Below are 24277 nucleotides of genomic sequence, written 5' to 3'. Positions count from 1 at the left end.
ACCTGCAACCTGCAATAGGAAGTTCTCAGGCCACTTCCTGAATTGCTTTTAGCCAAGATGGCCGAACCTATGCGAACGTTCATAGCGATCGAGACTAAAATCCTTCGCACGATATCTTAAGAACCACTTTCTAACATGCTCGTAGCTTAATGCGTTCATAAGCCAACTGAATCACTTCTCTAGCTTGAGCTGCATTTTTTTTTTTTTTTTGTATTTTAAATAGCGATGAATGACATCCACGCCTTTGGGTTTTGATATATGCTACCATGTGAAACTTATACCTTACAAACACTTATGCATAAGCTGTGGGCTATGTGTACCCGAAAGTTCAGTAAAAATGGACGCATCATGTACGTTTGATATGGCAGCCAATTTCATCGAGAGAGAGAGAGAGCTTACTTGTACGCCTATTATGCGTATAAAAATTTCACTTGTTTTCTTGATTTTTGGAACTTCAACGGCACTAACAATAAACAATTGGATGAGCATATAGAGCAAATAAAATCGAACTGGCTCGGCTCTGTTCCATTGAGTCACATCTTTCTTGCTTGAAAAATTGCAAAATATTTTATTTACCGATTTCTACGAGTTATGTACCATTTTTGTTAAAACAGGAAAAAGAGAATCGAAAGCTGATAACTTTTCTAAGCTCATTTAATTATAGACTACATACGGTTGGTTATAAATACAAAAATTAAAAAGAAGGAAAAATATTCGATTATAGATTACGAGGTGAGTTTAATTCGATAATAATTTATACGTTATACGTGTACGATGATCTCTTTATACTTTAGTTGTGAAAAGCCTTAAGCAATTTTCAAAGGAAACATATGAAACCCAAATATATATATATATGTTATATAATATAATAAAATTGAGTGCATATATAAAGATAAACTTACATTAGCAATGGCATCAAATTCTCAACGCAATTTTACGCAATTCTATCTCTGTTTAAGGAAATTTGCTGCGAGTCCTAAGACTTGGAGTCTTTTGTTCAAGATACGTTTGATTTATATACATGTACGACATATGTTTGCGAATAATTTTGTGCAAGTATTTGTATGCCAAGCATTGCAAAGGCGTATATGTGTGCCTGTATGTGTGCTTGTGTGCGTGTGTACGTATTTGATTATCGATTAAAATCTTTTCTCGTTCAAATAGCCTCAAGTTTAAGATTAAAAAATTAAATTAATTTCATATATTATACATAAGCACATATCTAGATGCATGCATATTTATACATACACTTAATATATGTATATATATATTATATTTATGTATGTATATATGTATGTATGTAAATGTACGTATATACTTGAATCTGTAGTCATAACATGTAAATTGCAACAAAACATTTTTCTCCCCATCCTTAACTATTACCTTAACATGCATATGGATTAATATATAAACTGCGATATGTATAGATACGCACACATACACATATTTGCACTTTCTATCCAAATATCAATATTTGTTCAAAAAAAAAAAGAGAGAGATTTCATTTTATATACAAAAGATATTCAGAAGATTGCTTTAGTAAGCAAATATTCTACGTTTTTACAAAATGTTCATTTACTTGCCTTATCTATCTATATATATGTTTTATATTACTCTATATATATATATATATATATATAAATTACTTTACATATAAGCCTTCACTCTATGTATAAATCTTAACACACATATGTGTACGACAATGCTAAGAAATGTATGTGTGTTTATGTAGATGATTGCCAATTTACCAGCATTAGGGCTTTCCTGCACTTTCCTAAATGAACAACAAAATGTTGCAGCAAAAAAAAAAAAGCAAAACACGAGAAAAAGGATATGTAGAGAAATTAGTAACAATACAGAGAAATTAGAGTAAATTTTCCTTTAACAAAGCAACGCAACGCTATTGTATGGCATGACATTGCAGAGATTAAAGCCTTTTGTTCCTGCAGCACTACTACGCCAAGCACGACAAGCCCGAAAAGGCATGAATATTTGTTAAGTCCTGGCAAAAGGCCAATTTGTATTCTCACTTCATTATTGTGCTGCGTAAAGAATGAAATGGCGGCACTGCTTCAACTTGTGAACATGAAAAGGTGTGCGGCTTAATAAGCAGGCATACGTAGGAGAGTTCTGCATCATAATAACGCGAAACAAGCGATGAAGCTATATTAGGGGCTCGGAGCGACTTTAGAAAACGTTACGCTACTAGAATTTAATGTTTGTTGCCACGACGGCAGCTTGAACCGAACAACACGCATAATCCGCATAAGACTATGAATCGATAGGCGGTTCGTCCATCGTTTTATCACTTCTAAAAACCGCATATTCGATACTAACCTATTTATTTGCCAACATGTCCACCCATCCGCCTATTCATTCCTTCTTCAATCTCACTCGCTATTGAAAATTATATAAGCATAAAACTTGAAAAATGACATTCATTCGCTCTTCTGGTAATCCACTCATCCGTCCGTCCATCCATGTATCCGTATGTCCTTTAGTTTAGATATAAGTAGATATAGTTCGGGAAGTCACGAAGACTGTCGCCTGAAGTTTGTTTACTTCACTTCTACCTGACACATAATAACGAACATAGGAGGGAGGCGTACATTCCTCACGCTCTTATTGCTCAGTTCATACTACTTTTCGTTTTTTTTGCCTGTCCGTCCCTATAACTATTTATTTGTTCTTTCATTACTCATCAAAGGAGCTAATATGAGACTATATTCTAATGATGAGACCTTTGAAGCAAAGAGCGATTCACTCGATGTCTGTGTTGATTCAATGCTTATGCTACGTACGAGAAATGCTTCTTCTTCATGTTTACTGTCATTTAATCACCATATCACAACTCCTTTGCAGGCCCTATTGATAATCTAAAATAGCGGGCTTTTTAGGAGGCCTCGCATTGCCTTTCACAATGACCAAGTTATTATTATAACATTTTAGTCAAGCAGTCATTCGCTTACTTAATTTACTCTTTCTTCTTATCGCTAACGTGAATTGAATTGAAATTTCGTTGCTACTGCGATTCAGTTAATTGATTACACATTAAATCGCGAAATACAAAGTAGCATATAAGGAGCAGTTTGGCTGACGTTTCGATGGTCGATGCAAATGCTTGCTTTGATTTATCAACCATAGTGATCAATCATGCGTGCAATTTGCTCCAGAGACAATTTCATAATCGAATCTGGTCAGCAAAGACTGTGTGTCGTCTAGCGTTCACTGCTCATTGAACCAATGTGTTTTAGTTGCGGCTGCAATTGTTTGCGGTTATCTGGGCACTATTGTTAAATTGAATTGATATAAAAGTCAAGCTAGTTCCGTACATTTTGTTAGTTATTTGAAAAATGCGTCGATCGCTGAAAGTGTTCCTAGTTCTGGCATTGTTGGTGTCTTTTGTAGTCGCCAAGAAGAAGGATAAAGAAGAGTCGTCCGAATCGAAGGAGGAGGAAGGTAAAAAATATGAAAGTGAAGAAAGTGAAGAGAAAAAATACAAGGAAGAGAAAGGCCATAAAGAGCACGAAGATTGGGAAGAGGATGATAAAAAACATCATGAAGAAGAAGGTCACAAACATCATTACGATCATGGGGGCGGTAAAAAGAAAAAGGACTTTCATGAAGAGGAAAAACACGGCGAACATGAGGAGCATGGCAAACATAAGAAAGGTGGTAAACATCATCACAAAAAGGGTCATAAAAAGGGACACAAGGAATTAGAGCATCACAAGAAATTCCATAAAGATGAGTACACGAAAGAGAAGAAATTCTACGATGACGAGGACAAGGGCGGTCATCATAAGAAATATGGTAAAGAGCATAAGAAACATGAGCTCGATGAAGGCGGCCATAAGAAGGAGGAGGAACATGATTCGGGCAAAAAGAAGGGCCAGAAGAAGCATCAAGGGCATTATAAGAAAGGCCATCAAGATGAAGATCATAAAAAGTATAAGAAAGAGCATAAACATCATGAAGGCCATAAAGAGGAGAGAGAATGGGGTAAAGAAGAAAAGAAGAAAACCAATAAGAAAAGCGGGCATAAGAAAGAAAGCGGTAGCGGTGGCGGTGGTGGCCATAAAGGATAAAAATAAATTGTGATTGCATTAAAATAGAACAATACTTTAAATAAACAACACATATATGTGTATGTGTGATTTATCAACTCTCAAATATATTTCGTACGTACGTACGTACGTACGTACGTACGTTGTGTATATTCAAAACTATGAATGCGTATTAACTGTGACGACGTAAGGTTTCCTAATCAACAATGTGCGATTACGGTACACGTGTATGTACATAATTACATAGGGAAATAAAGTGTTTCGTTACCGTTTAGTAACATATTATGATTTAAACCTTTCTCGAACGGTATCTTTAAATATTTGCTTTGCCATTAAATTGCAGGTTGTTATGTGTAACCTTTCATAAATTCCATGCATTTATTTATTCCTTTTTCTATGGAGTTTTCTTGAACATTTGAATTATATCTTTTAAAATCTTGCTCGCTTACTTAACATATTCATTTTTGAAGGTAAAATCCACTTTATGCTGCTGTTCGGTCTGCATAGACATTTTAACTTCTAAGTAAGCTTGTCCGCTTGCAATTTCCATATTTAATCATAAATTATATATGGTTACAAGCGGGCACAGTGTCAACCAACCACAAGTGCATACACAGACACAGCATGTGTGAGACAAGACTCTCCCTAGAATTTACTAAATACACTACAGGCTGACGCACACGAACAAAGAAAGAACTAAGCCGCAAGCCAAAATATATAAGAGAGTAAAAAGGCATTAAAGAGAGAAGGCAACAGTGTGCATTAGATACCCCTTTGTTGTTTTCAGAGATTATAATATCAACGGTGCAAGTGTGCTTGTATATGGATGATGTGTATATTTATACACAAATCATTGTCTGATGTTTCATATAATAGAATAAGAATGCGGAGAGAGCAACACATTATGTAATAACACATTCAAACACATGAATGTGGCGAGAGTAGAGAGTGATACCTATAAAAAATGTGGTAAACTAGTAAATAATAATGTTCCGGTTGCCAGTAGATAATCCTGATGATATATAATATAAGGTATAATAATCATAGATATTAATTATGTCAAGCATTGAAGCGCTTAATACGTATAGTATTTAATCTATGTTAGCTAAAAACATATAGAATCCTTATAGAATTATTTAGCTATCTCATTCTGTCTTCTGGAATATGTAAGTTGGCCAAATTTCATATCTATTTGCATATTTTCAATGCATCTATAGATATGTAAATTAATTAATTAAATTGGGTTGAATTTATTACGCTGCACCTGAGCTCGTTAGAGCTCCTTTCGACTTTAACATGTATAAATAACCGTTAATTAATTAAAGCTTATTTTGATATAACAGTTTTTACATTTGGCTAAAAATGATCAAAACATCGAAATCTGTTGATTAATATATACACATATAGAAGCTATGTGATATAATGATACTAAGTTTTGGGTTTTGTTGAAACTAATTGAATTGCATTCAGTTGAATTTTCGCTAAAACGGCTAAAAGCCGTTATTTGATTTTTCCCTTTACATCCGTTATTAAAAAAAATTCCCTTTTCTTGAGAATGGAAAGAACACAGAGTTGCTTTCAATAAATGCAAACATCTCTGACAACGATAAACAATTTTTGTTAACAGAGTTGGTCCCTTGTTTTCTGTTAAGTTGGCTGAAGGGCGTTACCATTTAAGTTGTTAGTTGGGCATTTAACCATTTAACAGAGCTGCCATTTTTTGACAATTTTTTTATTTATTATAAGCATAATACACGCACAATTCGGCGATATAATTTTTATTTCAAAAGGAAATTGAGTAAATAACTTAAAATTCTTAAAAGACATACATTCATTCCAATATTAAAATAGTTCTTGTAACATAAGAAGTTTGGACACAAACCAAGCAGAATTATAAAAATGAAATGAAACAAATTCGAAACTTATGATGGCTACATTATTATATACGACAATTGAATTTTTAGGTACAGCAATGCCCTAGCCGGTGCAAATCACACTCCGCTTTATTGGGTTGAGATAGCTCAGTTTCACTTCTAGTTTATGTGTTTCATTTTTATTAACTGTTGACGTTGATAAAAATAGACTAGGAATTTTTCTTTTTTTTTAAGAAAAAAAATCATCATTTTCACCTGAATGTGCATCTCAACGCATGATTTATATGAATGTGTTCTTAACAGCACAGAAACAGGGTGTTGTGTTTGCGGCAGGGTGATCAATAGCCTTCTTTAGTCTTCATTGAATAAGCCTTCAAAGCATTTCTCCATACAATAATAAATAGAAAACTATATCTCGTTATAGAAGAGTCTTTGTAACTCAAACGTAACATTTTCCAGCTTAGAGAGCTTTCTAGACATCAATGGCACATAAACATCCGTCAGTAAGCTTTATAATGTGATCGCCATCCCTTAAAGTAACTCCTTTAACGCTTTCATCTTCAAAAATTGTGGGAAACTATTTACTTTCATTTGTTTCTTGCTCTAAAAAGCGGAAAATCGCTCAACACCATTATCGTTATTCGTTCATTTAAGGCTATAAAAGGTTTATTAGTGAAGTTTATTATTGAAAAATAATAAAAAAAAAACTTGTTTAAACATATGTTTAAGAATCAGGTGTTTCATTTGTATAATTACAGATGTGTTTTATGTCTTCTTCTTCTTTAGCTTTTTCTGTTCTGTTGATGCGAACGTCGCAGAAGTCCTTTTATTATTGTAAAATTGGCCCTTTTCTGTCTCGTCAGCGATTGGAGTCACTGGAGCTGAATTTATCTAATTTCCACTTATAAAAGAGGGTTTAGTTTCAACTAAAATGTAAGTGACTTTTCCTCAAGAAAAATAAAAAATCAATTATAATAACTTTCGTATGCCAAAACAGGGCCGATTATTGGAAATCAAATGATCGTAAATACTGTGATTTTTGCAAATGCTGGATTACTGACAATAAAGCGGTAAATATTTATTATATAAGTGATGTAATACAATCAAATATCTCTAATAATGTCTTAATACTCTTAGAGTATTTCATTTCATGAAAATGGAAAACGTCACCGGATGAATGTGACTAAACGCATATCTGACATAAGTCGGAATAGTGAAAAGGCCGAACAAGAACGCCGTAAAATGGATATAGAGATACGTAGAATGGAAGAAGCTGCTATGCGTTCGTATGCCAAAGATATCCACACTCGTGGTGATTTGACAGCTCATTGCATTAGTACAGTATTGGAGAGTCCATCACCGAACGTTGCCAACACTGGGATACTTAATGGTAAACCGAAACAAATTGATCCATTACGTTTGCCTGGAGATGATTTTAATACAAATAACGCGTATCAAGAAGCTTTAAAAAAAATCGATCCATCAACAATTCCGGAGGCTTCTTTGTGGGTTGAGGGTAAAAATGACGACAATTGTTCCTATTATTGGAATGTGAAAACGAATGAAAGCGTTTGGCAAGCACCTAAAGAGGGCTTTCTTTCGTGGAAGGAATTTCAGCAGATTAATGATCTGGCTTTACAACAACAAGAAATGCAACAGGCTGAAGAAGCGAAACGATTTCGGGAAAATGTTAATGAGGAAGTGGCACGATATAATCGAGAACGTCTTAAATTATATAGGCCCATAGAAACGGCTCAACAAAAAAAGGCGGAAGAAGAGCGTAAACAAAGTTATAAAACGGAAGAAGAATCCAAAGCGCCCGAAATCGGAAAATGGCAGGCTGTGGTAGAGAAGTAAGTAGTAAAAGCGTGCACAACTGCATCCAAACAAATTGTGTGTTAATCGATTTAATATTACAGGCCATTTCCCGTTCCTATTGACCTCGAATTACCTAAGCTCGATAATTACTACGTCCCGCCAGTGATTACCGACCAGCCATCAGAACCGCCCATCAAACGTTTCAAAGAGAAAACTGTACAATCTTTAGATGACGAAATAATAAGCGGAACCTCGTCGTCATTTAAGAAAAGAAAATTCGCTCCTAAAGCTTTACGTAAACCTTTAGATGATAATTAGAGGTAAGGGGTTTAAGCGATTGAGTTAGTATTTCAACGTATGCAATAGATCAATAAAGTCTGCATGCAGTGCGAAGGATTAGAGTTTCTCTTACTAAAAACCATATTCCATATTCCATCCATATTCATTTGCTAATTACCGGTACTTAGTCTCTATACTTGTTTCGTACATTTAAGTAAGGTTCTTCATTTCTTTTTCTTTAAAATCTCACAAAATAGCCAAAGTGGATCATCTTTATCTCTTGAAAGCCAAAAGGGGGCTTTCGAATAAACGAATCTTCCAGCAAGGTAACGATCCGAAGTTTTAATTGTAAAGTAGCCAGTCTCCAAAACAGCTATATTCTTACCAATGAAACTTTAAAATCTTTAACGCCGCTTTCTTTTGCTTACTGGCATGAAAAAGTGAACGGAATAAAATATTCATGGTTCACCTTTTACTTCACTAAAAGTTATTGCCAAGGAAAATTACTCTACCACCATCCTGACGTCCATTATAACTAATTTAGGGTTAATACACCTAACTTTTCGCGCTCTACTCTCCAAGAACGTTTATTTGACATCCATAATTAACGTACTACTTACAGTATCTTTAACTATCTAGGAAATAACCTGCATGTACACTTTTTTATGGTTTTTTTTTCGGGATTGAAGCATATTCTTTGTTTATAAGTTTATCTTAAGGCAAAAATATTTTGGATTGTTATTTAATATAAGTTTTTGATTTTTTAAGAAATATATTTTTTGACCGTCATCCCCTAAATGCCGTTTTTAATACGAGGAGCCTTAATTTTTCGAACAGTACGTAGACTTTACGCGGGTACTGTATACATACGTATATCTATTAAGAGCTATGATTTAAGAAGAACATTGATTACAAGTTATATTTGCTGACATGCAAGCCACTTTCAACGTTTTCCATCAGCTATTTACGTAAATAAGGCCAAGTCCTTCGAAAATTATTGGGCTTAAAATAAATCGGATATGGTGCTGGAATTTAAAAATAGCGCTTGATTTTGTAAACACTTCAATTCTATTGCGAAAAAGAGATGCCTGTATAAGAGCTTAATTTTATTGTCAAATGTGTCTACCATTCGTATCGTAAATAGATGAGGAACTTAAGTATTCAAAGAAATACTTTTTAGGCTTTTGCATGTATTTAGTGTATCTGACAAAAACAATGCAAACGATTTCACGAACGAAAATTTCATCTTTCGTTTCTCGTTCACAACAAGCCGTTGACACATTTGAGCATGTTTGCTGTCGTCAAACATCGTAAGTGTTAATCTCAGGAAGAGCATGTACAGAAACCTGATAACAAGTACACAAAGTAAAATATAACTTTGTTATCAAATATTAAATGAAATGCAGTTCATTGAGCCGTCAAGCAAGATGTAGTGAACCTGAAGCCTAGCAATATTATGACGTTATTCTGCCATGAAAGCAAGAAAACGTTCCGAAGCAAGCAAGGTTGAGCCTTGGAATTATTAATAGTCTCTTTCGGAGCGTAATATCTCCATTACTCGGTTTTTTTGTATGCCTTCAAACTCGGTTCTAAATGCTCTAAATAATTTTCATATACGGCAAAGTTCCACTTCCACTCTAGCTAAAGCTTGCTTGTAAAGATTAGCCAAGTGCCATAACTAATTTGTCGAGTCAATTTACGCATTCTCCTTGTCCCACATTAGCGTAGTCTTGTTCCCTATAGGTTCAGGCATCTACAACAACTTCGTATTTAAAGCTGCTAACTTCACTAGCCCCACTGCCATTAATGCACTTATTCTTTGTTCTGCCTTTTACTTTTCAGTCCGCTATTAGTTCGTTCCCGCTATTAGCACGTTCCCGCCATTGGAGAATTGCGCAAATTGTGGATTTTTCGTGGAAACTATTTTCAAAAAAGATACGCAATGAAAAAGGCCTATACAGCAAGTTGTATTTTATAAATCGAGCGGAATATTTAATAAAAGAAGCGAGAGAATTTCTAATAGAAACTCGTTTAAAACTCTCATTAACTGCACATGTTTTGCCTTTTCCAAAACTTAACAATTGCTTAATTGCTGAACATTCAATAAAAAAGAGACACTAAATGCATTTATGAACTAAAAAGTACTTTGAAAGCCAATCGTCGCCATGTCAGCAGGAAAGGGAAATTTATGTTTAAAAGAAAATTTTTTAAAAGAAGTGTTGTTAAGTCTTCATTGTAAATTTAATTCACTGATTTTTCGTGCGGCTGTTCTGCTTTATTCAATTTGTTTTATTTTGTTTCAAATCAAAACAACGTAACAACAAAGTTCCTTCTTTTCTTTTGAGCGAAAAATGTGTGCACGGTTCACCGTCCTTCGCTGCACGACTTTGTTTTTTAACCTCATCCCTCTTCAAAAAAAAAGCTTTCTCGCCTTGCTTATCTGCGCATACATATATGTAGTTTTAGGTGCCTGCAAATTTGCGAAATTGCATGCCCTATGATGCAAAAAGCTTCAGAAGGTCGCCAACCTTTACTAACCGGCTTTCTGGCAACTTTTGTAGCAAAAACAAATGGTGTTATGAGCATAAGTATTACCATAAATTTTCATATTTTCATATTTATCAAATATAAAGTAAATCTAAGGTTACTATCTTTGATACATATTCGTATTCAACACTCCGTCGTTGTTAGATATCTTTTCGATATTATACTTCTCATACCATTGAAGAAAAATCAAAAGGTTTTCAGAAAGTTTGGGCCATAAATATGTTATCTTATACACACACACACATACATTGGAAAAACAAAAGTCAGAAGAACTTAATCTTCCAACAACCAAGATAGCGACCAAACATTTTCCTCATTTTAGTCTAAAGTTTAAGGACCGTAAAGTAAACATACAAAAGAAATGGAATCACAAAAAACTGAAATTACTGCTCGTTTACTTTTTTCTTCTTCTTGTGAATGTTTTACTTTGACAGAGTTTCGAGGGTTTTTAATACAAAATGCCTGGAATTACAGAATTCTGCCATGTCCGAACCCTGGTTCGGAACCGATGTACGTATTTCATATGACATAAACACTTTGGGACCTTAAATAAATAATCTTGCCGTAAAGAAAAAAAAGAAATGGCTAACATGACATTCGTAGGGGTTTGTGTCCTTATTTCTCTATAAGTAGTTTCTCTTAATTTTCCGTAACCAATAGTTTTCTCTGAACAAGTCTAATTTTATGAATTTTAAAGCGATTTACAAGTAATATTTCAATATTATGTCCAAAGTTAACTAGGGCACACTGTTTCACAACAAATTAACATTTTTTTTGCAGCCCCCGTTTGGCACCACTGGAAGGATTGCATGGCATTGTATTGTAAAATTTTGTTTTACTCGCTTCTGAAACAGAGAGAAAGAAACATTGGGAGAGAGAGAGAGAGAATCACCACTTTTTAACCATTGCTTATATGAATATAAATCTAAATCTAAACATTCCCATCAGCCAATTGCTTTTTCTCTTCAGTTTCTTTCACTCACAGTGCTCGCAGAAAAGTCAAACAGTCTTATAAGCACGTACAGCAAAGACAGCAGCAAAGCAAATGCAAAGAATTTTAAATAACAAAACAAAACACACACACACATGCGCATGTTACGTTTATTGTAATTGCAGACAATTTCAGTCGAAAAGTGAAATTTTTTTTTTAGTGTTTTTTGAATTTTGGACGGGAGCGCGCGTTCGGAATAAGCAAAATTCAATCTATTTAATTTACTAACTCACTAAATCAAAAAAAGTTAGTTCGAATTTTGTGTTAAGGATTTATAAATTTCTTATCATAAGAACTATTAACACACAATGAATAAGTTGTTATAAATTTTATGTGACATTTTAATATTTTGTATGTTTACATAAATCTATAAGTAAATAAACAACTTTTGTAAAGATACATACATACATGTATGTTTATGCGATAAATGAAAGAAAAATAGTTAAATAGAATGTGCAGCAGGCAATAAAAAGAATTCTTGTAAAAATTGTACTCAAGAAGAAATTCGAAAAAAAGAAGTTTTATTTTTAACATTTAAAGAAGTTTTATTTACAATTTATTTTTTATTACAATGTGTAGCGTCAGTGAATAACGAAGTAGTGAGCTAAAGGGATGTGAATATATATTTTTGGCCGGTTTTTTACTATACTATTTTTTTCTTGATAAATTCTGTGATTTTATTTAAAATAAAATCAAAAATAGATAAAAATAAATCGTAAAATCGGTAATAACTTTTGTTTCTTTTAAAAGCGAAATTTTATTTTCTTTTTTACCGCGGAAACCGCAAAAAACTTGTAAAATTCATTCATATTTTTATAAAGGGAACATGGTTTTTTCTTGTATAAAACAAAAAAAAAAAACACATACATGAAAATGCATATGTGAAGACAGCAACTTGCACAAGCTTGCTCTGATTTAAAAAGTTAGTCACATTGTGTCTATGCTGATAACTTTACTATTGTTGTTTGCCGTTGGTTGCCATTGCCGAAATCGTTATTATAAAGACATACTTGTACACTTGCATATGTTACCGTTACGTTTGGTTGCCGCATAATTTCCTTTTTCTCTTGGCCTTCTTCGATTCTTTACAAGCGCGTTGTTGTGTGCCATCGTAAAAAATTTAAATTCTGCTTTTTGTTGCAAGGAGGTTTAGTGGTCGTTTAATAGCTAAGTAAACCCAATTATAAAAGAATAGTAGATAGCAGTCTGTGCAGACTTTCTGCAGTGCAGCATTCTCAACAGTATATAGTTATAAACATATCTTCCTATATACATGTGTACAGCAAATATAATTCTGCTCTATGATAGTCTTTACAATTAGATTTATTTAGTTATAAATGCGACCATTAGAAAAAACAGCTATATATATATACATATATATATGTATATAGGTTTCTATATAAATGCGGTTATTAGTTTTCACTCTTTTGTGCTTCATTTGTGAACTAATAGTTGAGTAATTGTTTTGCTCAATTTAATGCTCTTTTCTTTCCTTTTTTTGTGTTGTATTCATGTTTAATTGGTGTTTTGGTTTTTTTTTCCCATTTGTGGTTCTTTTCAAAGAATCAAGTGTGTTTCGCGTTGTAAAATAAACTTCTCGGAGTTTCGATTACAGAGGGTATAAATGGAATTTAAAAGCACGGTGTCGGCTTTTTTACATTATTTCTAAGGAGGAAAATCAAAAGAAAGGGTAAGTTTTGAACTTAATTTCTTATTCTTCAAAAAAATTCGTTTTTATTTAAGTGATATTTAAAATTATAGGCGGGACTCTACTTAGTGTCCATCAGAGAGATGTTAAGGGTATATGAAGCACTTTTGTATTGTTCAGAAATTCATTTGTACAAAAACACCATAAAATGTGTAGATTACTGGTTAGGATTGCTAGCCGATTTAGTAATCCGTCCTTCCGTGAATCGTCCTTGCTTACATCGAACAGTCCATTACACCTTTGAAGCTTCGCATAAGAGTCTTTAGTTGTTAGTCAAGTTTAAGAATAGACAACGTTAAAAAATTGAAAGAAAGACTAGAAATGTGAATTTGGGAACATAATTAGTTAAGCTGTCACAGATATTATTGGTGTTTGACGATAGACATAATAAGAAAAAGACTTTTAAAACAAGCAACGCTTTCTTTGAAAACAGAAAAAAGAATTTCATGGCTTACACATAATTCAATTATTGATAAGTACGTTTCATATAAATTGTGTGTAAGTAATCTGTGACATTAGACATCTAAGAAGAATTTTCTTAAAGTCCACTAAGAAAATCGTTCTTTTTGGCTTGTGGACGCTTAAACTATTAATACGACTGCGTTTTGCAAAATGTTTGTGCTTGGGGTAGTTGACACTCAAGCTTTTTTAACTGTAGACAAATGCAGCAAGCAAAATATATTTTCGGCCAGCGTAATTAGTGAAATCGACTCACTCGTATCTGTCTGCTACATGCTTTCGCCAGTAGCAAAACCAGTAAGTTTTCGTTCTTAAATTACGAGCTCGACTTTTAAGTGCTTCTATTTAAAAGTTTTTAGAACTGATCCTATTTGTTTTTTTTAATGATATTCTCGTCAAATGCAAAATCATTATCCACCATCGAACAATGTATCTTCGCTCTGTCTTCGAGTCCAAGATCGCCAATAAATCAATGACAGTAACAGTATCATAAAAATACGGTCCGAGTGAAATATACCTTTTCCCGCGTTTTTCACTTGAATGACCCGCTGCATACTCGGCGTTACCCCGAGAGCCGATAATTTAATTGTACTTTTCATTTTCACAGTATCGGGAATGAATAACACCTTAAACTAAAAGCTCGAATGCTCAACCGTCCATGTCTGACCCAGAGGAGACAAAACGCGAAATAATTCATTAGAATTTTTTATGTAATTATATAAAAAAATTTCGCGAGCGCTTCCGCTTGAGCCAAGAAGTGAAATGGATAAATTTGAAAATCGTTAAAACTAGATTCCAACAAAAACCTTTGTGAAGATCATCTAGGACAGGTATTGGCAACTCAATTTCAAATAACCCATCTTAGTTCCGAAAATAAAGTACAATATATAAAAATAAATTATGGAACATGAACAAGAATGAAAGAATAAAAAAATGGAAATTGACACTAAGAACAACGTTTTAGTTTGATTACTATGGATCTTATAAACAGAAGTGCTTAAGTATATATACGTAAAATATGTAAATATGTATAAAGACTTAGAAAAACCAGAAGATAATCATCTTGTCATGATATCAACATGTTGGGCATCACTTCCTACGAAGTTGCCATTTTTAAAAAAAAATTGCTATTTTGTCCTTTTTCGGTTCAACTTATAAATAAAAGCAAATATTTTCACAAACGAAATTTATATTAAGTAAGAACAGGAGCAGGTTGACTGAAAAGCATTCGGTCCTGCTCTCGCAAATCGTTCTTAGATTTCTTTATTGTACACTATGCCAGTGATTTCTATTTCCACGGCAGTGTGAATATGCCTTTTAAATAGCTCGTCTTCGAAGACTCTAAGCGACTCTGCGTCCTTATCTAAGCAGAAAGTCGCGCGTGCAGATTCTTTTTAGATGCATGCTTCAACTTTCTTTAGGTAAACATTGACGTTGTTCTCAGCTAAAAATATCTGTGACTCATATTTATAGGACGCAGCAGATCGAGTCAGAAAAGACTTCTCAAAATCATTTTCAAAGGTGTTACCATATAAAAATTCATAAGTTTTAATATTGTGTTTAAGTTTATAGTTATTGCTTATACTCAATGAGAATTTACCTTCCGTGGAATCGGCGCTGAACAATTTAGTTGCGCGTAAGAGGATATTTAGTGTTGCTTTACATTGTTCCGTAAATAAATTTAGGTTAAATATTTAACTGTGGTTTATTCGCAAATCGCCAGCAAATGATTTACTGAAAGGAGCTAAAAAAGTATCATAGTGAACACACGCATACTTATGAATAAGATTTTATCCTGTATTTGTTGAGATTTTGCTAAGAAATTTCTTTTTCTGTTGAGATAGCAGGGGAATTCAAATCAAGGACACATGAAATCAAAAGCATAATAAAAAAACATAGAAAATAAAAAAAATTCACGTTTATTTCTATTTATTTTTGACGTCAAGTATTTTTGTCTGTTCTTGATGGCTTTTTTTTTTTGAATATATTTTCCCTCCAATGCTAAAAATTAAGGGCTTATGTATATAAATACTAAATACACTCAGAACAAAAATAATAGCCATAAAACAATTCGAGAAATTGTGACATCTGTTGTAAACATGCTCCCGGGCAGATTTGCGACTATTATTTGCTCTCTAAAAGTCTTATCAATTTTATCTCCTTCTGGTGATAGTGGGTCATATGCAGATATATAGCAGTGTATATATATTCTTTGTGACTTTGTTCGTGGGAGAAAGCGTACCAAATAGTAATTCTCGTGGGCGTCATTCCATTTTATGTAAGACTTTAATTTGCTGGCTTAGCTTTCACAGTCTTTTTAGTTTTGTAAGGGGTCCCTCACAAGCGTTCATTCAAATGTCGCAATATGAGCCCTGAAATTACACCACATGAGATAGTTATTCCGTCTTAGTTTACTGGTTGATGCGATTTTATACGCAAGCATTGCGTAATGGCCAAAATTGGCTAAAGAAAGTTTCTAGCAATGTTGGAAAGTGCCTCTTGTTGTTGAATTCATTGGCCATTTTCATTGTGCCGCCTATTCCTAAAGTAACCTGATGTCTGCTGACTTGAGTTGTTCACAAGATGACCTCCGTTCGGTTATTGTGGTCGACATTCAGATTACAAATCATTTTAAACGATTTTAGACTGCGTCAATTTACCACAACCATTGAAAAATGTACATAAAGCGAATTTTCATTGGAATTTAAAAAAAAAAAAAATTTTTATTAAGTTGTACGATATAGTATAGCAAGTACTTACAATTCGGAAGCGAATACAGAAATTTGTAAAAAAAAGGTGTAAAGATTTCCAATTGGCATCTGTTAGAAGCGAAAAATGGTTTTGACGAGGCGGGTGTATGACATACGCAAATAAAGGGGGAATAATTAAAAACGTATCAATAATATTTTACTCATGAATGTTTAAGTCTCTCCGTACATAAGTACTTATATATGTACACAACCATTTATTACACACAGCAATAATGTTTTCTATTAAACATTCATTTATGCATAAATAAGTTGATTGACAAGATAAGAGAAAAAAAAAAAGAGCAAACTGAAGAAGAAACGTTCTCATGCCTGTATTTTTCATCAGTAAAAGCACCAAATGCCGTCAATGGTTTCACTTAAAAATCATGAATGGAATTTAAAAAAAAAAAAAAGTCGATACTTAAGAATATTGTGCGCTTATCGCTTAGTTCAATATTGTGTGATATTTGCTAAAAAGGATTCAGGGCTTATGAGAATAAATATCCTATGAGTAAAATATGCAATACCTATGGGTAATATAATAAATATGTAAGCTAAGAGTATATAGAATATATAAAACTCTCTTGATTGCTAGACTCAAGCCAGGCAAGCCAGGTAATTGGGAATAACTATAAAAAATTTTATGTTGCTTCTCAATTTTTGCCATCTATGAATGAATCAAAAATTTCGATCCCTTAAGATGAGTTTGTGCATTTGTAAGCAGGCGTTTTTAACTTTCGTGTGAAAGTATGGAAAAGCCCGGGACGGAGATATGTGAGATGTTCAACAATTTGAAAGGGATCAAAACTTCGTATGCTTTTGTGGCCTTTACGAGACTTTTTTTCTGTCCTTTTGGCTGACGGAAATGATAAGATGAACTTAATAACTTTTACGATATAAAAGCGTGTGTAATATCAAAAATGCATTGTAGCGTGCACTGTATAGAAAATGAATAAAAATTTTTCCAATGTTAAACACAAAAAAAAGTAAATTTTACATCATTAATGCACTCGTCATCAAAAAATGAAAAAGTAATTTATGCATACTTTTTGCAACATATAGATATATGAAGAGGATAGTCCCTAAAGTGTATTTATGTTCTTGAATAACGTTGAAGGTTGAGTCAATTTAGTTTCGTATGTCCGTCTGTGCGTCTACATATTGAATTCGTGAATTCAATTGGGATAAATTAAGAAGACATTGCTGACCAGCGTTGCAATTTTGTGGTATCATTACCAATGTGTTAAGGTAGAAGGTTGAGTTTTTGCGGTAAAGTTCATATATATTTTTATAGTAGTCAAATAATTTCGAAAAAGAACATAATCTCGAAGAAGAAATCTCATTATATTTCAAAATAAAAAAAAAAAAAAAAAAAAAACGTAGAAAAGTAGTTTTATCCTTACTTAAAAGGGACGTTTATATATTAAAAGCCTAAGAAATGTTGAATTGTTGCAAGATCAAAGCTTTTATACTTTCATTTAATTAATTTATCTAATTTGGAATCGTTTAACGCTTCAATGCTTATTAGGCTTAATACTTTTTAGATTGTGTAGTCATAAGATATCGCGAATTTGTAATCGTTTTAAAAGTGTTTTACAATACATCGATCGATCTGGCACATACATGTCGTCTCTAACAAAAGAATCTACACTCTTTTTAGAAGGCATCAATCCTCAAACGACGTCTGTCAGAATCTTTTGTCATTTTGAGCATTTGCTTACGAGCTAAGTGGAATTAGTGACGTTGCTATTGTTATTTTCAAAACGCTGGAAAAACTCGAATTTCGTCTGTTGAGTAAATATGATTATTATTAATATTTTTTTTTTTTTTTGTGGATGGAAATGCCTTTCAAACTTAGCCTTGATTTGAGAAGTATGGCGGCAACTCTTCTCCTATGAAGATAACAATTTATCGAAGTTATTCTGATTTTAAGCAAAATCGGAGAGCGGATACCGTTGATGTTGAACGCAACGGCCGCCTAAAAGAAGTTGTTGCGTTAGTTAACATCAAAAAAAATCCAAAAATTATTATCAATAATCGAAAACTGAACTTGTAAGGGGTAGCTGATATTCCAGAGATATCAAAATCCGGTATATTTGCTATTTTAAAAGAAAATCTGGGCAAGAGCGAGGCGTTTTCTAAATGATTGCGTCACTCGCTCACATGAGAACAAATATTAGCTATTAGCGCAACTCGTCGTATTTCTTGAATTTTAGTTCCACACATTCTCTAGGGCTAGCCTCCAAGCGGGAATTGCCTGTTTGCAAATCTGAAAAGGGAAAGATTCGGATAAAATGATTTCTCACATTGTGTGAATTTTTGACAAGCTCTCCCAAAAATAGCAAAGCAAAGCAGGAGAAATGCATGAACAGGCCCCTGACAAACATGAAACTGCAACTTATAAGTTGTTCCAGATGTTAGCGTAAATATTTTGTGTGACACTGCGGTAAAACTGCTTCCGAAAAGCCAAGGAGCAATTTGTTCATATACACATGACCGTCTTCCGACACATCCGTCTGACAACTGCTCATAATCGCATGAAGCTATATACAAAGTTAAAGTTTGGCCCGCAGTACATGTGGGATTGAATTCACATTCATTGGCAAAGTAAAAAACGGGAAAGTCCCTGTGTCCCTAGAGTTTATAACGAACGTTGCCATTAAATTTGATTTAAAAATATTGAAATAGATTCAATAAGGTCGACTTTTCATATCTTAACGATTATTATTAATTTATTTAAAATTTAAATTTTAATCATTTTTCTTTAATATTTTTACATAAGTTTTATTGAAACATCTGCTTATTAATCAAAGTCTTAAAATATATTTATAATGACAAAAAATTGATTTTTAAATGCTTTACACAAGTGTTTTTCAATTTATGTGCCCATGTTCACACACATTTATATTCATGTACATGTACCGTGTGTAAGCATTTTCATATTAATACGTAATTTTCTGAAAGGAAAAATAATAAACTGTGTATGACAAAATGGCTTTTTGCAGTAATGTGTGCGAGGTTTCGGTGTGCATTGTCGTGTCATATCTGTTATTTACAATTACTAACAAATTATAAAGTTATGCGCCCGCCTCACGCTGTGCAATAACGTATAAAACACTCAGTTACAGCACACGCTGATCACGCAAACAACGGAAGACATAATGTAAACGTGGTTTGTTTATTTAACTATTATAATATTTATATACACATAACGCATAATTTACTCAAACATACAGATGCGAATGTACCTTAAATGGAAGTATAAAATTCACTTTAAACTCTGGCAACAGGCAAAGGATCTCGACTAGGGTGCCAGTTGAATTCGAAAGTAAAACAACTGTAGAATGTATTGAGAGAATGCGTGGCAATTGAATTCGAAAGATTTTTCAATAAAGCTGAAAGGCCTAGCTGTTAGTGCTTGGATTTTATTTCGCCTGCTAAAATTAGTTATAATAATAACAATGGTGTGAGGATAAATTCGAATTCAATTAGCAGAGACACCTACCATTTCTATAAACTAAAATCTCTTAACGACTGTAACAGAGCTCAGTTAAATAATTACAATTGAGATATAGTTGAATTTGAAAGCCTACTTCCACACTTCTTTGTAGCCACCATCGCGTTACACGTTTTGCTAAAGATCGATCATCAATGGTTTCAGAATCAGAATTTCTAATGTAAAATTATTTTCACATTCAGAAGCAGTTTCCTTCATGCCTATCCGTCCAACGATCAAATGTTTATTTATATATCTTGTGAGTTTTTGTATCCTAAACCTCTCATACAATATGTTGCTAGCTGTATTCTTAGCAACATTAAAGAGACATTAGAAGTCAAACGTTATTGTTTTGTTTGCGGTTTGCGTGCCTTAACAACCTCGTTTGATAACGAAATTGACATTGGAATGTTTTTTTGAAATTTAAAAAATTTTTCTAAAATCGGAAAACTATAACAAGAACAAACATTGCTTTCTCTTATGAGTAGCGATCGGTCAGAGCGCCGGAATATGGTTCAAAGTTTGTGCGGATGTATACAACATCCAGAAGGACTTGAGAAAGAGGCACTTTTTATTATGTCAATCGATTCAGACTTACATCCAATTGATCTAAGCTTGTCTGTCTGTCCGTCTTACCGTTTTTTCGTTCGTATACAACGTTCAGAACGACTTGACAAAAACTAATCTTTTGCTTTAGCGATCGATTCAGGGTTGCATCTAATTAATTTAAACTTATCTGTTTATCTGTCCATGTATTGTTGTGGTCAACCTACAGGTCGAAAGGGCGAGCGATATTGAAAATCGTTCGGCTCGTACCGCCTTTTCGCGCTATTTCTCATATGACGCATGCTTGTTGGAAAAGTCGTTATGTGAATACCGAAGTACTTAAGGGGACTACAATGATTTTAGTTATTTTCATTGCTTTTATTATAATAATTTTAAAAACGAGAAAGTTTAAGATTTTTCGTATTCATCGCGTGTAGAAATTTCTTAGTTGACATTCATTCCAGGAGGAAGCTTAAAATATTTTTCATTACGATTCGAAGAAAAATTTCGCTTGTATTCTCTTTTCGTAATTAAATTCTAATACAATTTTATGGTTTTTTTCTAATTATATAACAATTAAAAAAAAAAAAAAAACGCAGATAAAACTTTATGGCGACTCTTAGTCGCTGCTCGAATTGCATCAGTACATTAAATGGCGACTAAGATTTGCCTGCCGAGGGGAAAATGTTAACTGCTAACAGCAGTGCCTTTGGATTAATAAGCTTTTCCTCTTTTGTTGTTTTGTTTAATAAAAACTTTTCTTCCTCTTCAAGGACTTGTTCTTAGCTTCAACTTGTAGGACGAAACGAAACTTCTCGCTTTTTATTATAATTCTCTTAATGTTTTTTATTAAAAATAAGTGAAGTGAATTTAATTGTTGTTAATGTTCATAAAAAATATCAGATTTTTAATTAAACGATTTATTGTTGCGAGGAAGATGGATGGACCCTGGATTTATCTGGTTGTCTAGTAGATTTTAAAAGCTTGTTTTACGAAATTTGAGAACTAATCCTGTGTAGGTGTCTTTGAAAATGACTTCAATTCAGTATACCAATTAATTGGGTTTTATATAAGACAATCGTGAGACCAATAATCTTACTGAAAACTTGCAAAACTGTTAATAGCAAGGGTGATGGGCAATTTACCCCAAAGTCTGTTACAGTGAATGACGTAAGCGGTTAAGAAGAATTAAAATCTATATCTTTTTGATATTTAAACGCTATTGGACAAGTTTGCAGTTGTGCTGTTTGTACCCTACGCACTACTTCTGGCACAATAGCGTATTAATTTTCAACGGGATTATATTTAATTTTCGAAATATTTTTTCGAGATTTTTTTTCCCTAAAAAACCAATCACTCATGAGAACACCCCTAAAGGTGTGCGACGACGATAGTCACCTCTTACAGCACAGCTGAGGTCAAAACGTTTTGAGATTTGCGCTTGCGACGGATGCCATATGGATAAGTGTTCTGTCATCGCTATAGCTTACAGCCAAATATGATCGCACCATCCTGAGATTTGAACCCGCGAACACCGGCTTCTTAATCGCTATTGTTAACTAGTCAGCTATGAGTCAGCTCAAACGTAATGCACGGCCAACTGCAACGTATTAAAAGTGATAGGTGAAAATCGACAAATCCCAGTGAAATCATTTTTAACATTTTCCTGCTAAAAGTCGATGAATGATAATAATTTGATGGGTCAAATTAATGCGAAAAAATTGAATGGCATAGGAGTCTTATGAAAACTTAGCGTTTATATGATAACAAAGTCGAATGTTTAGTTTATACCTTGTTCACAAATAACTGGTTTTCCAGCCGGTGTAGGTTTTACGCTGTTTCGTTTTTGGCGACCTTCACTTTTAAGCTGATGTAATTCTTAACGAGTAATAAATAAATCAAACCTACGGAGATGTCCTTGTTTAGGCAGGAGAAGTTTAGTAGATAATAAAACCTGCTGTCCCCCATTTGACTAATCTCAAATATTCCTCTACATGCGTACATGCAGAACGAAGGGTTTGCGGATTATAAGCGGATTCGCTTAAGTATGGTTTGCCTATATATTCATATATACCTTATATCATATCCCTGTCGTTGGTGACATGTGTACGCACATCGTTTACGTATACGTTTAAATGTTGTATCACACAAGCTCACGCGCGCGCACACACACACACACACACATATCGTTAGATTTTTATATAAAATTCAAGCAAAACTTATTTATTTTATTTAATATTATTCCCTGTTGTTTACATTATTTATTGTGCTCGTAAATAAATTAAATACCAACATCACACATATGAGATACATATACACTCATGTACGTAACCCCATTGTTGTTAGTCACGTTTTGGATACTTGCCATATATATGCACATATATGTATATACATATATATATATATATATATATATCCTTTTATTCTTTTTTTTTCACAAACTCATGTTTCCATGTTCTATGTATCGTTATATGTGTGGGGTTTTTTTTTTTTTTCTTTCAGCTATGTTTTTGCTGCCATTGATTCTATGACGATATTTGCATATATCCGCATATAGAAGTTTTATAATATATTAATGATAATGACGGCGTTAATGCTAAACAACATGTAGACTGTGTTGTACCATCTAATAATTTAACTAATAGCATTGATGTGAATTAATTTGAACACATTTTACTGTGCTTTCTGGCGCGCGTTCACGCATATATGAACATATAATCCTCCCACCTTCTCATATATTCATCTATTGACATATAGCGTGTGACATTTCATATGCTTTTCCTTTTGAATAAAAAAACAAAAATTTTAAAAACATTATAGGTGTAATAAGTTATAAATGAAATCACAATGCTGCTGTTTTTTTTGTCTTTATTCACACATACAAACGATTCTATAAGGCTTAAAGAGTGCGATAAAAAAAATAGTATTATTTCTAATTGGATGTAATTTAATGTAAAATTTTGAGTGAAAATATTCTTCATAACAAGGGGGTACGTAATGCCCAGAAGGGTTTCAGGCGGACCGATTTTCTGAATCGATTTAAACATATCTGTCCATCTGTCCCTATATTTTGTGTTTAATTTAAAAGTTGCAAAGTTGAGATATTTTCGCACCTTTTTATATACACTGACTTGTTCGAGCTTTCGTCGTTGAATACGCTGTTCGAATGGGCTAGAAAGTTTGCACACCGTGCAACCAAATAATTTTTCATGCGGATTTGTCAAACAGTTTTGGCAAATAGGAACAAGAATAAGAGGAACGCGACCGTTACGACATTTGAACTATAAAAATTTCTTCTATCGCCACAAAGCCTTTCATGAAAGCAAAAGAAATTTAAATGAAATTACTTTTAAAAATAAAATTATTTTCAAGTGAAGGTATGTAGAGGTAATTTTGCGTACTTGGAGGGATATCACGAAATAATTTTGCACGAAAATACTGCCTTGTTAGTATAGCAAGGAGGTTTTTAAAATATTAAGAAATATTATCCGATTTCGATGCAATCTCAATTGGTGGCTTTTAAAAATGCATGAATTAAGTAGTTTTAATTGAAACGAAAGATGGACGCTCGCGTCTGTTAATTGCTGAAATGCTTCAAAGTGTAAAACTGATAGCCAAAATTTTGCAAAGTATTTTTTTTTTTTTTTTTTAATATGAATCAATCATTCATGAAATATCGTTCGTTCGTGTAACACCGTTACAGTCAGAACGAAGTGAGCAAAGAGAAAGAAATACGGAGGTG

General features: G+C 33.3%; 2 protein-coding genes across 3 annotated transcripts; both read left to right on the top strand.

Annotated features, from left to right (window-relative positions):
- Window positions 1-3353: 3353 nt before the first annotated feature.
- On the top strand, window positions 3354-4088 carry LOC119633570 (histidine-rich glycoprotein). The gene has a single exon (XM_038027185.1). It carries the CDS (start codon window positions 3354-3356, stop codon window positions 4086-4088), a length of 735 nt encoding a protein of 244 aa, XP_037883113.1.
- A 2628-nt stretch (window positions 4089-6716) lies between these two features.
- LOC119634266 (WW domain-binding protein 4) lies at window positions 6717-11644 on the top strand. Of its 2 annotated transcripts, none has more exons than XM_038028344.1 (5): window positions 6717-6874; window positions 6939-7011; window positions 7079-7794; window positions 7861-8079; window positions 11366-11644. In XM_038028344.1, coding segments are annotated over exons 1-4 (1008 nt in total). In that variant the 5' UTR covers window positions 6717-6872; the 3' UTR covers window positions 8078-8079; window positions 11366-11644. The 2 variants fall into 2 exon arrangements, with proteins under 2 accessions (XP_037884272.1, XP_037884271.1); XM_038028343.1 differs by having other exon boundaries at window positions 8296-11644.
- Window positions 11645-24277: the final 12633 nt, after the last annotated feature.

The sequence above is a fragment of the Glossina fuscipes genome, unplaced genomic scaffold (assembly GCF_014805625.2).
Source record: "Glossina fuscipes isolate IAEA_lab_2018 unplaced genomic scaffold, Yale_Gfus_2 2, whole genome shotgun sequence".
NCBI classification, from domain to species: Eukaryota; Metazoa; Arthropoda; class Insecta; order Diptera; family Glossinidae; genus Glossina; species Glossina fuscipes.
Note: the sequence above shows the minus strand (reverse complement) of the source record. Positions and strands in the feature narration are given on the sequence as shown.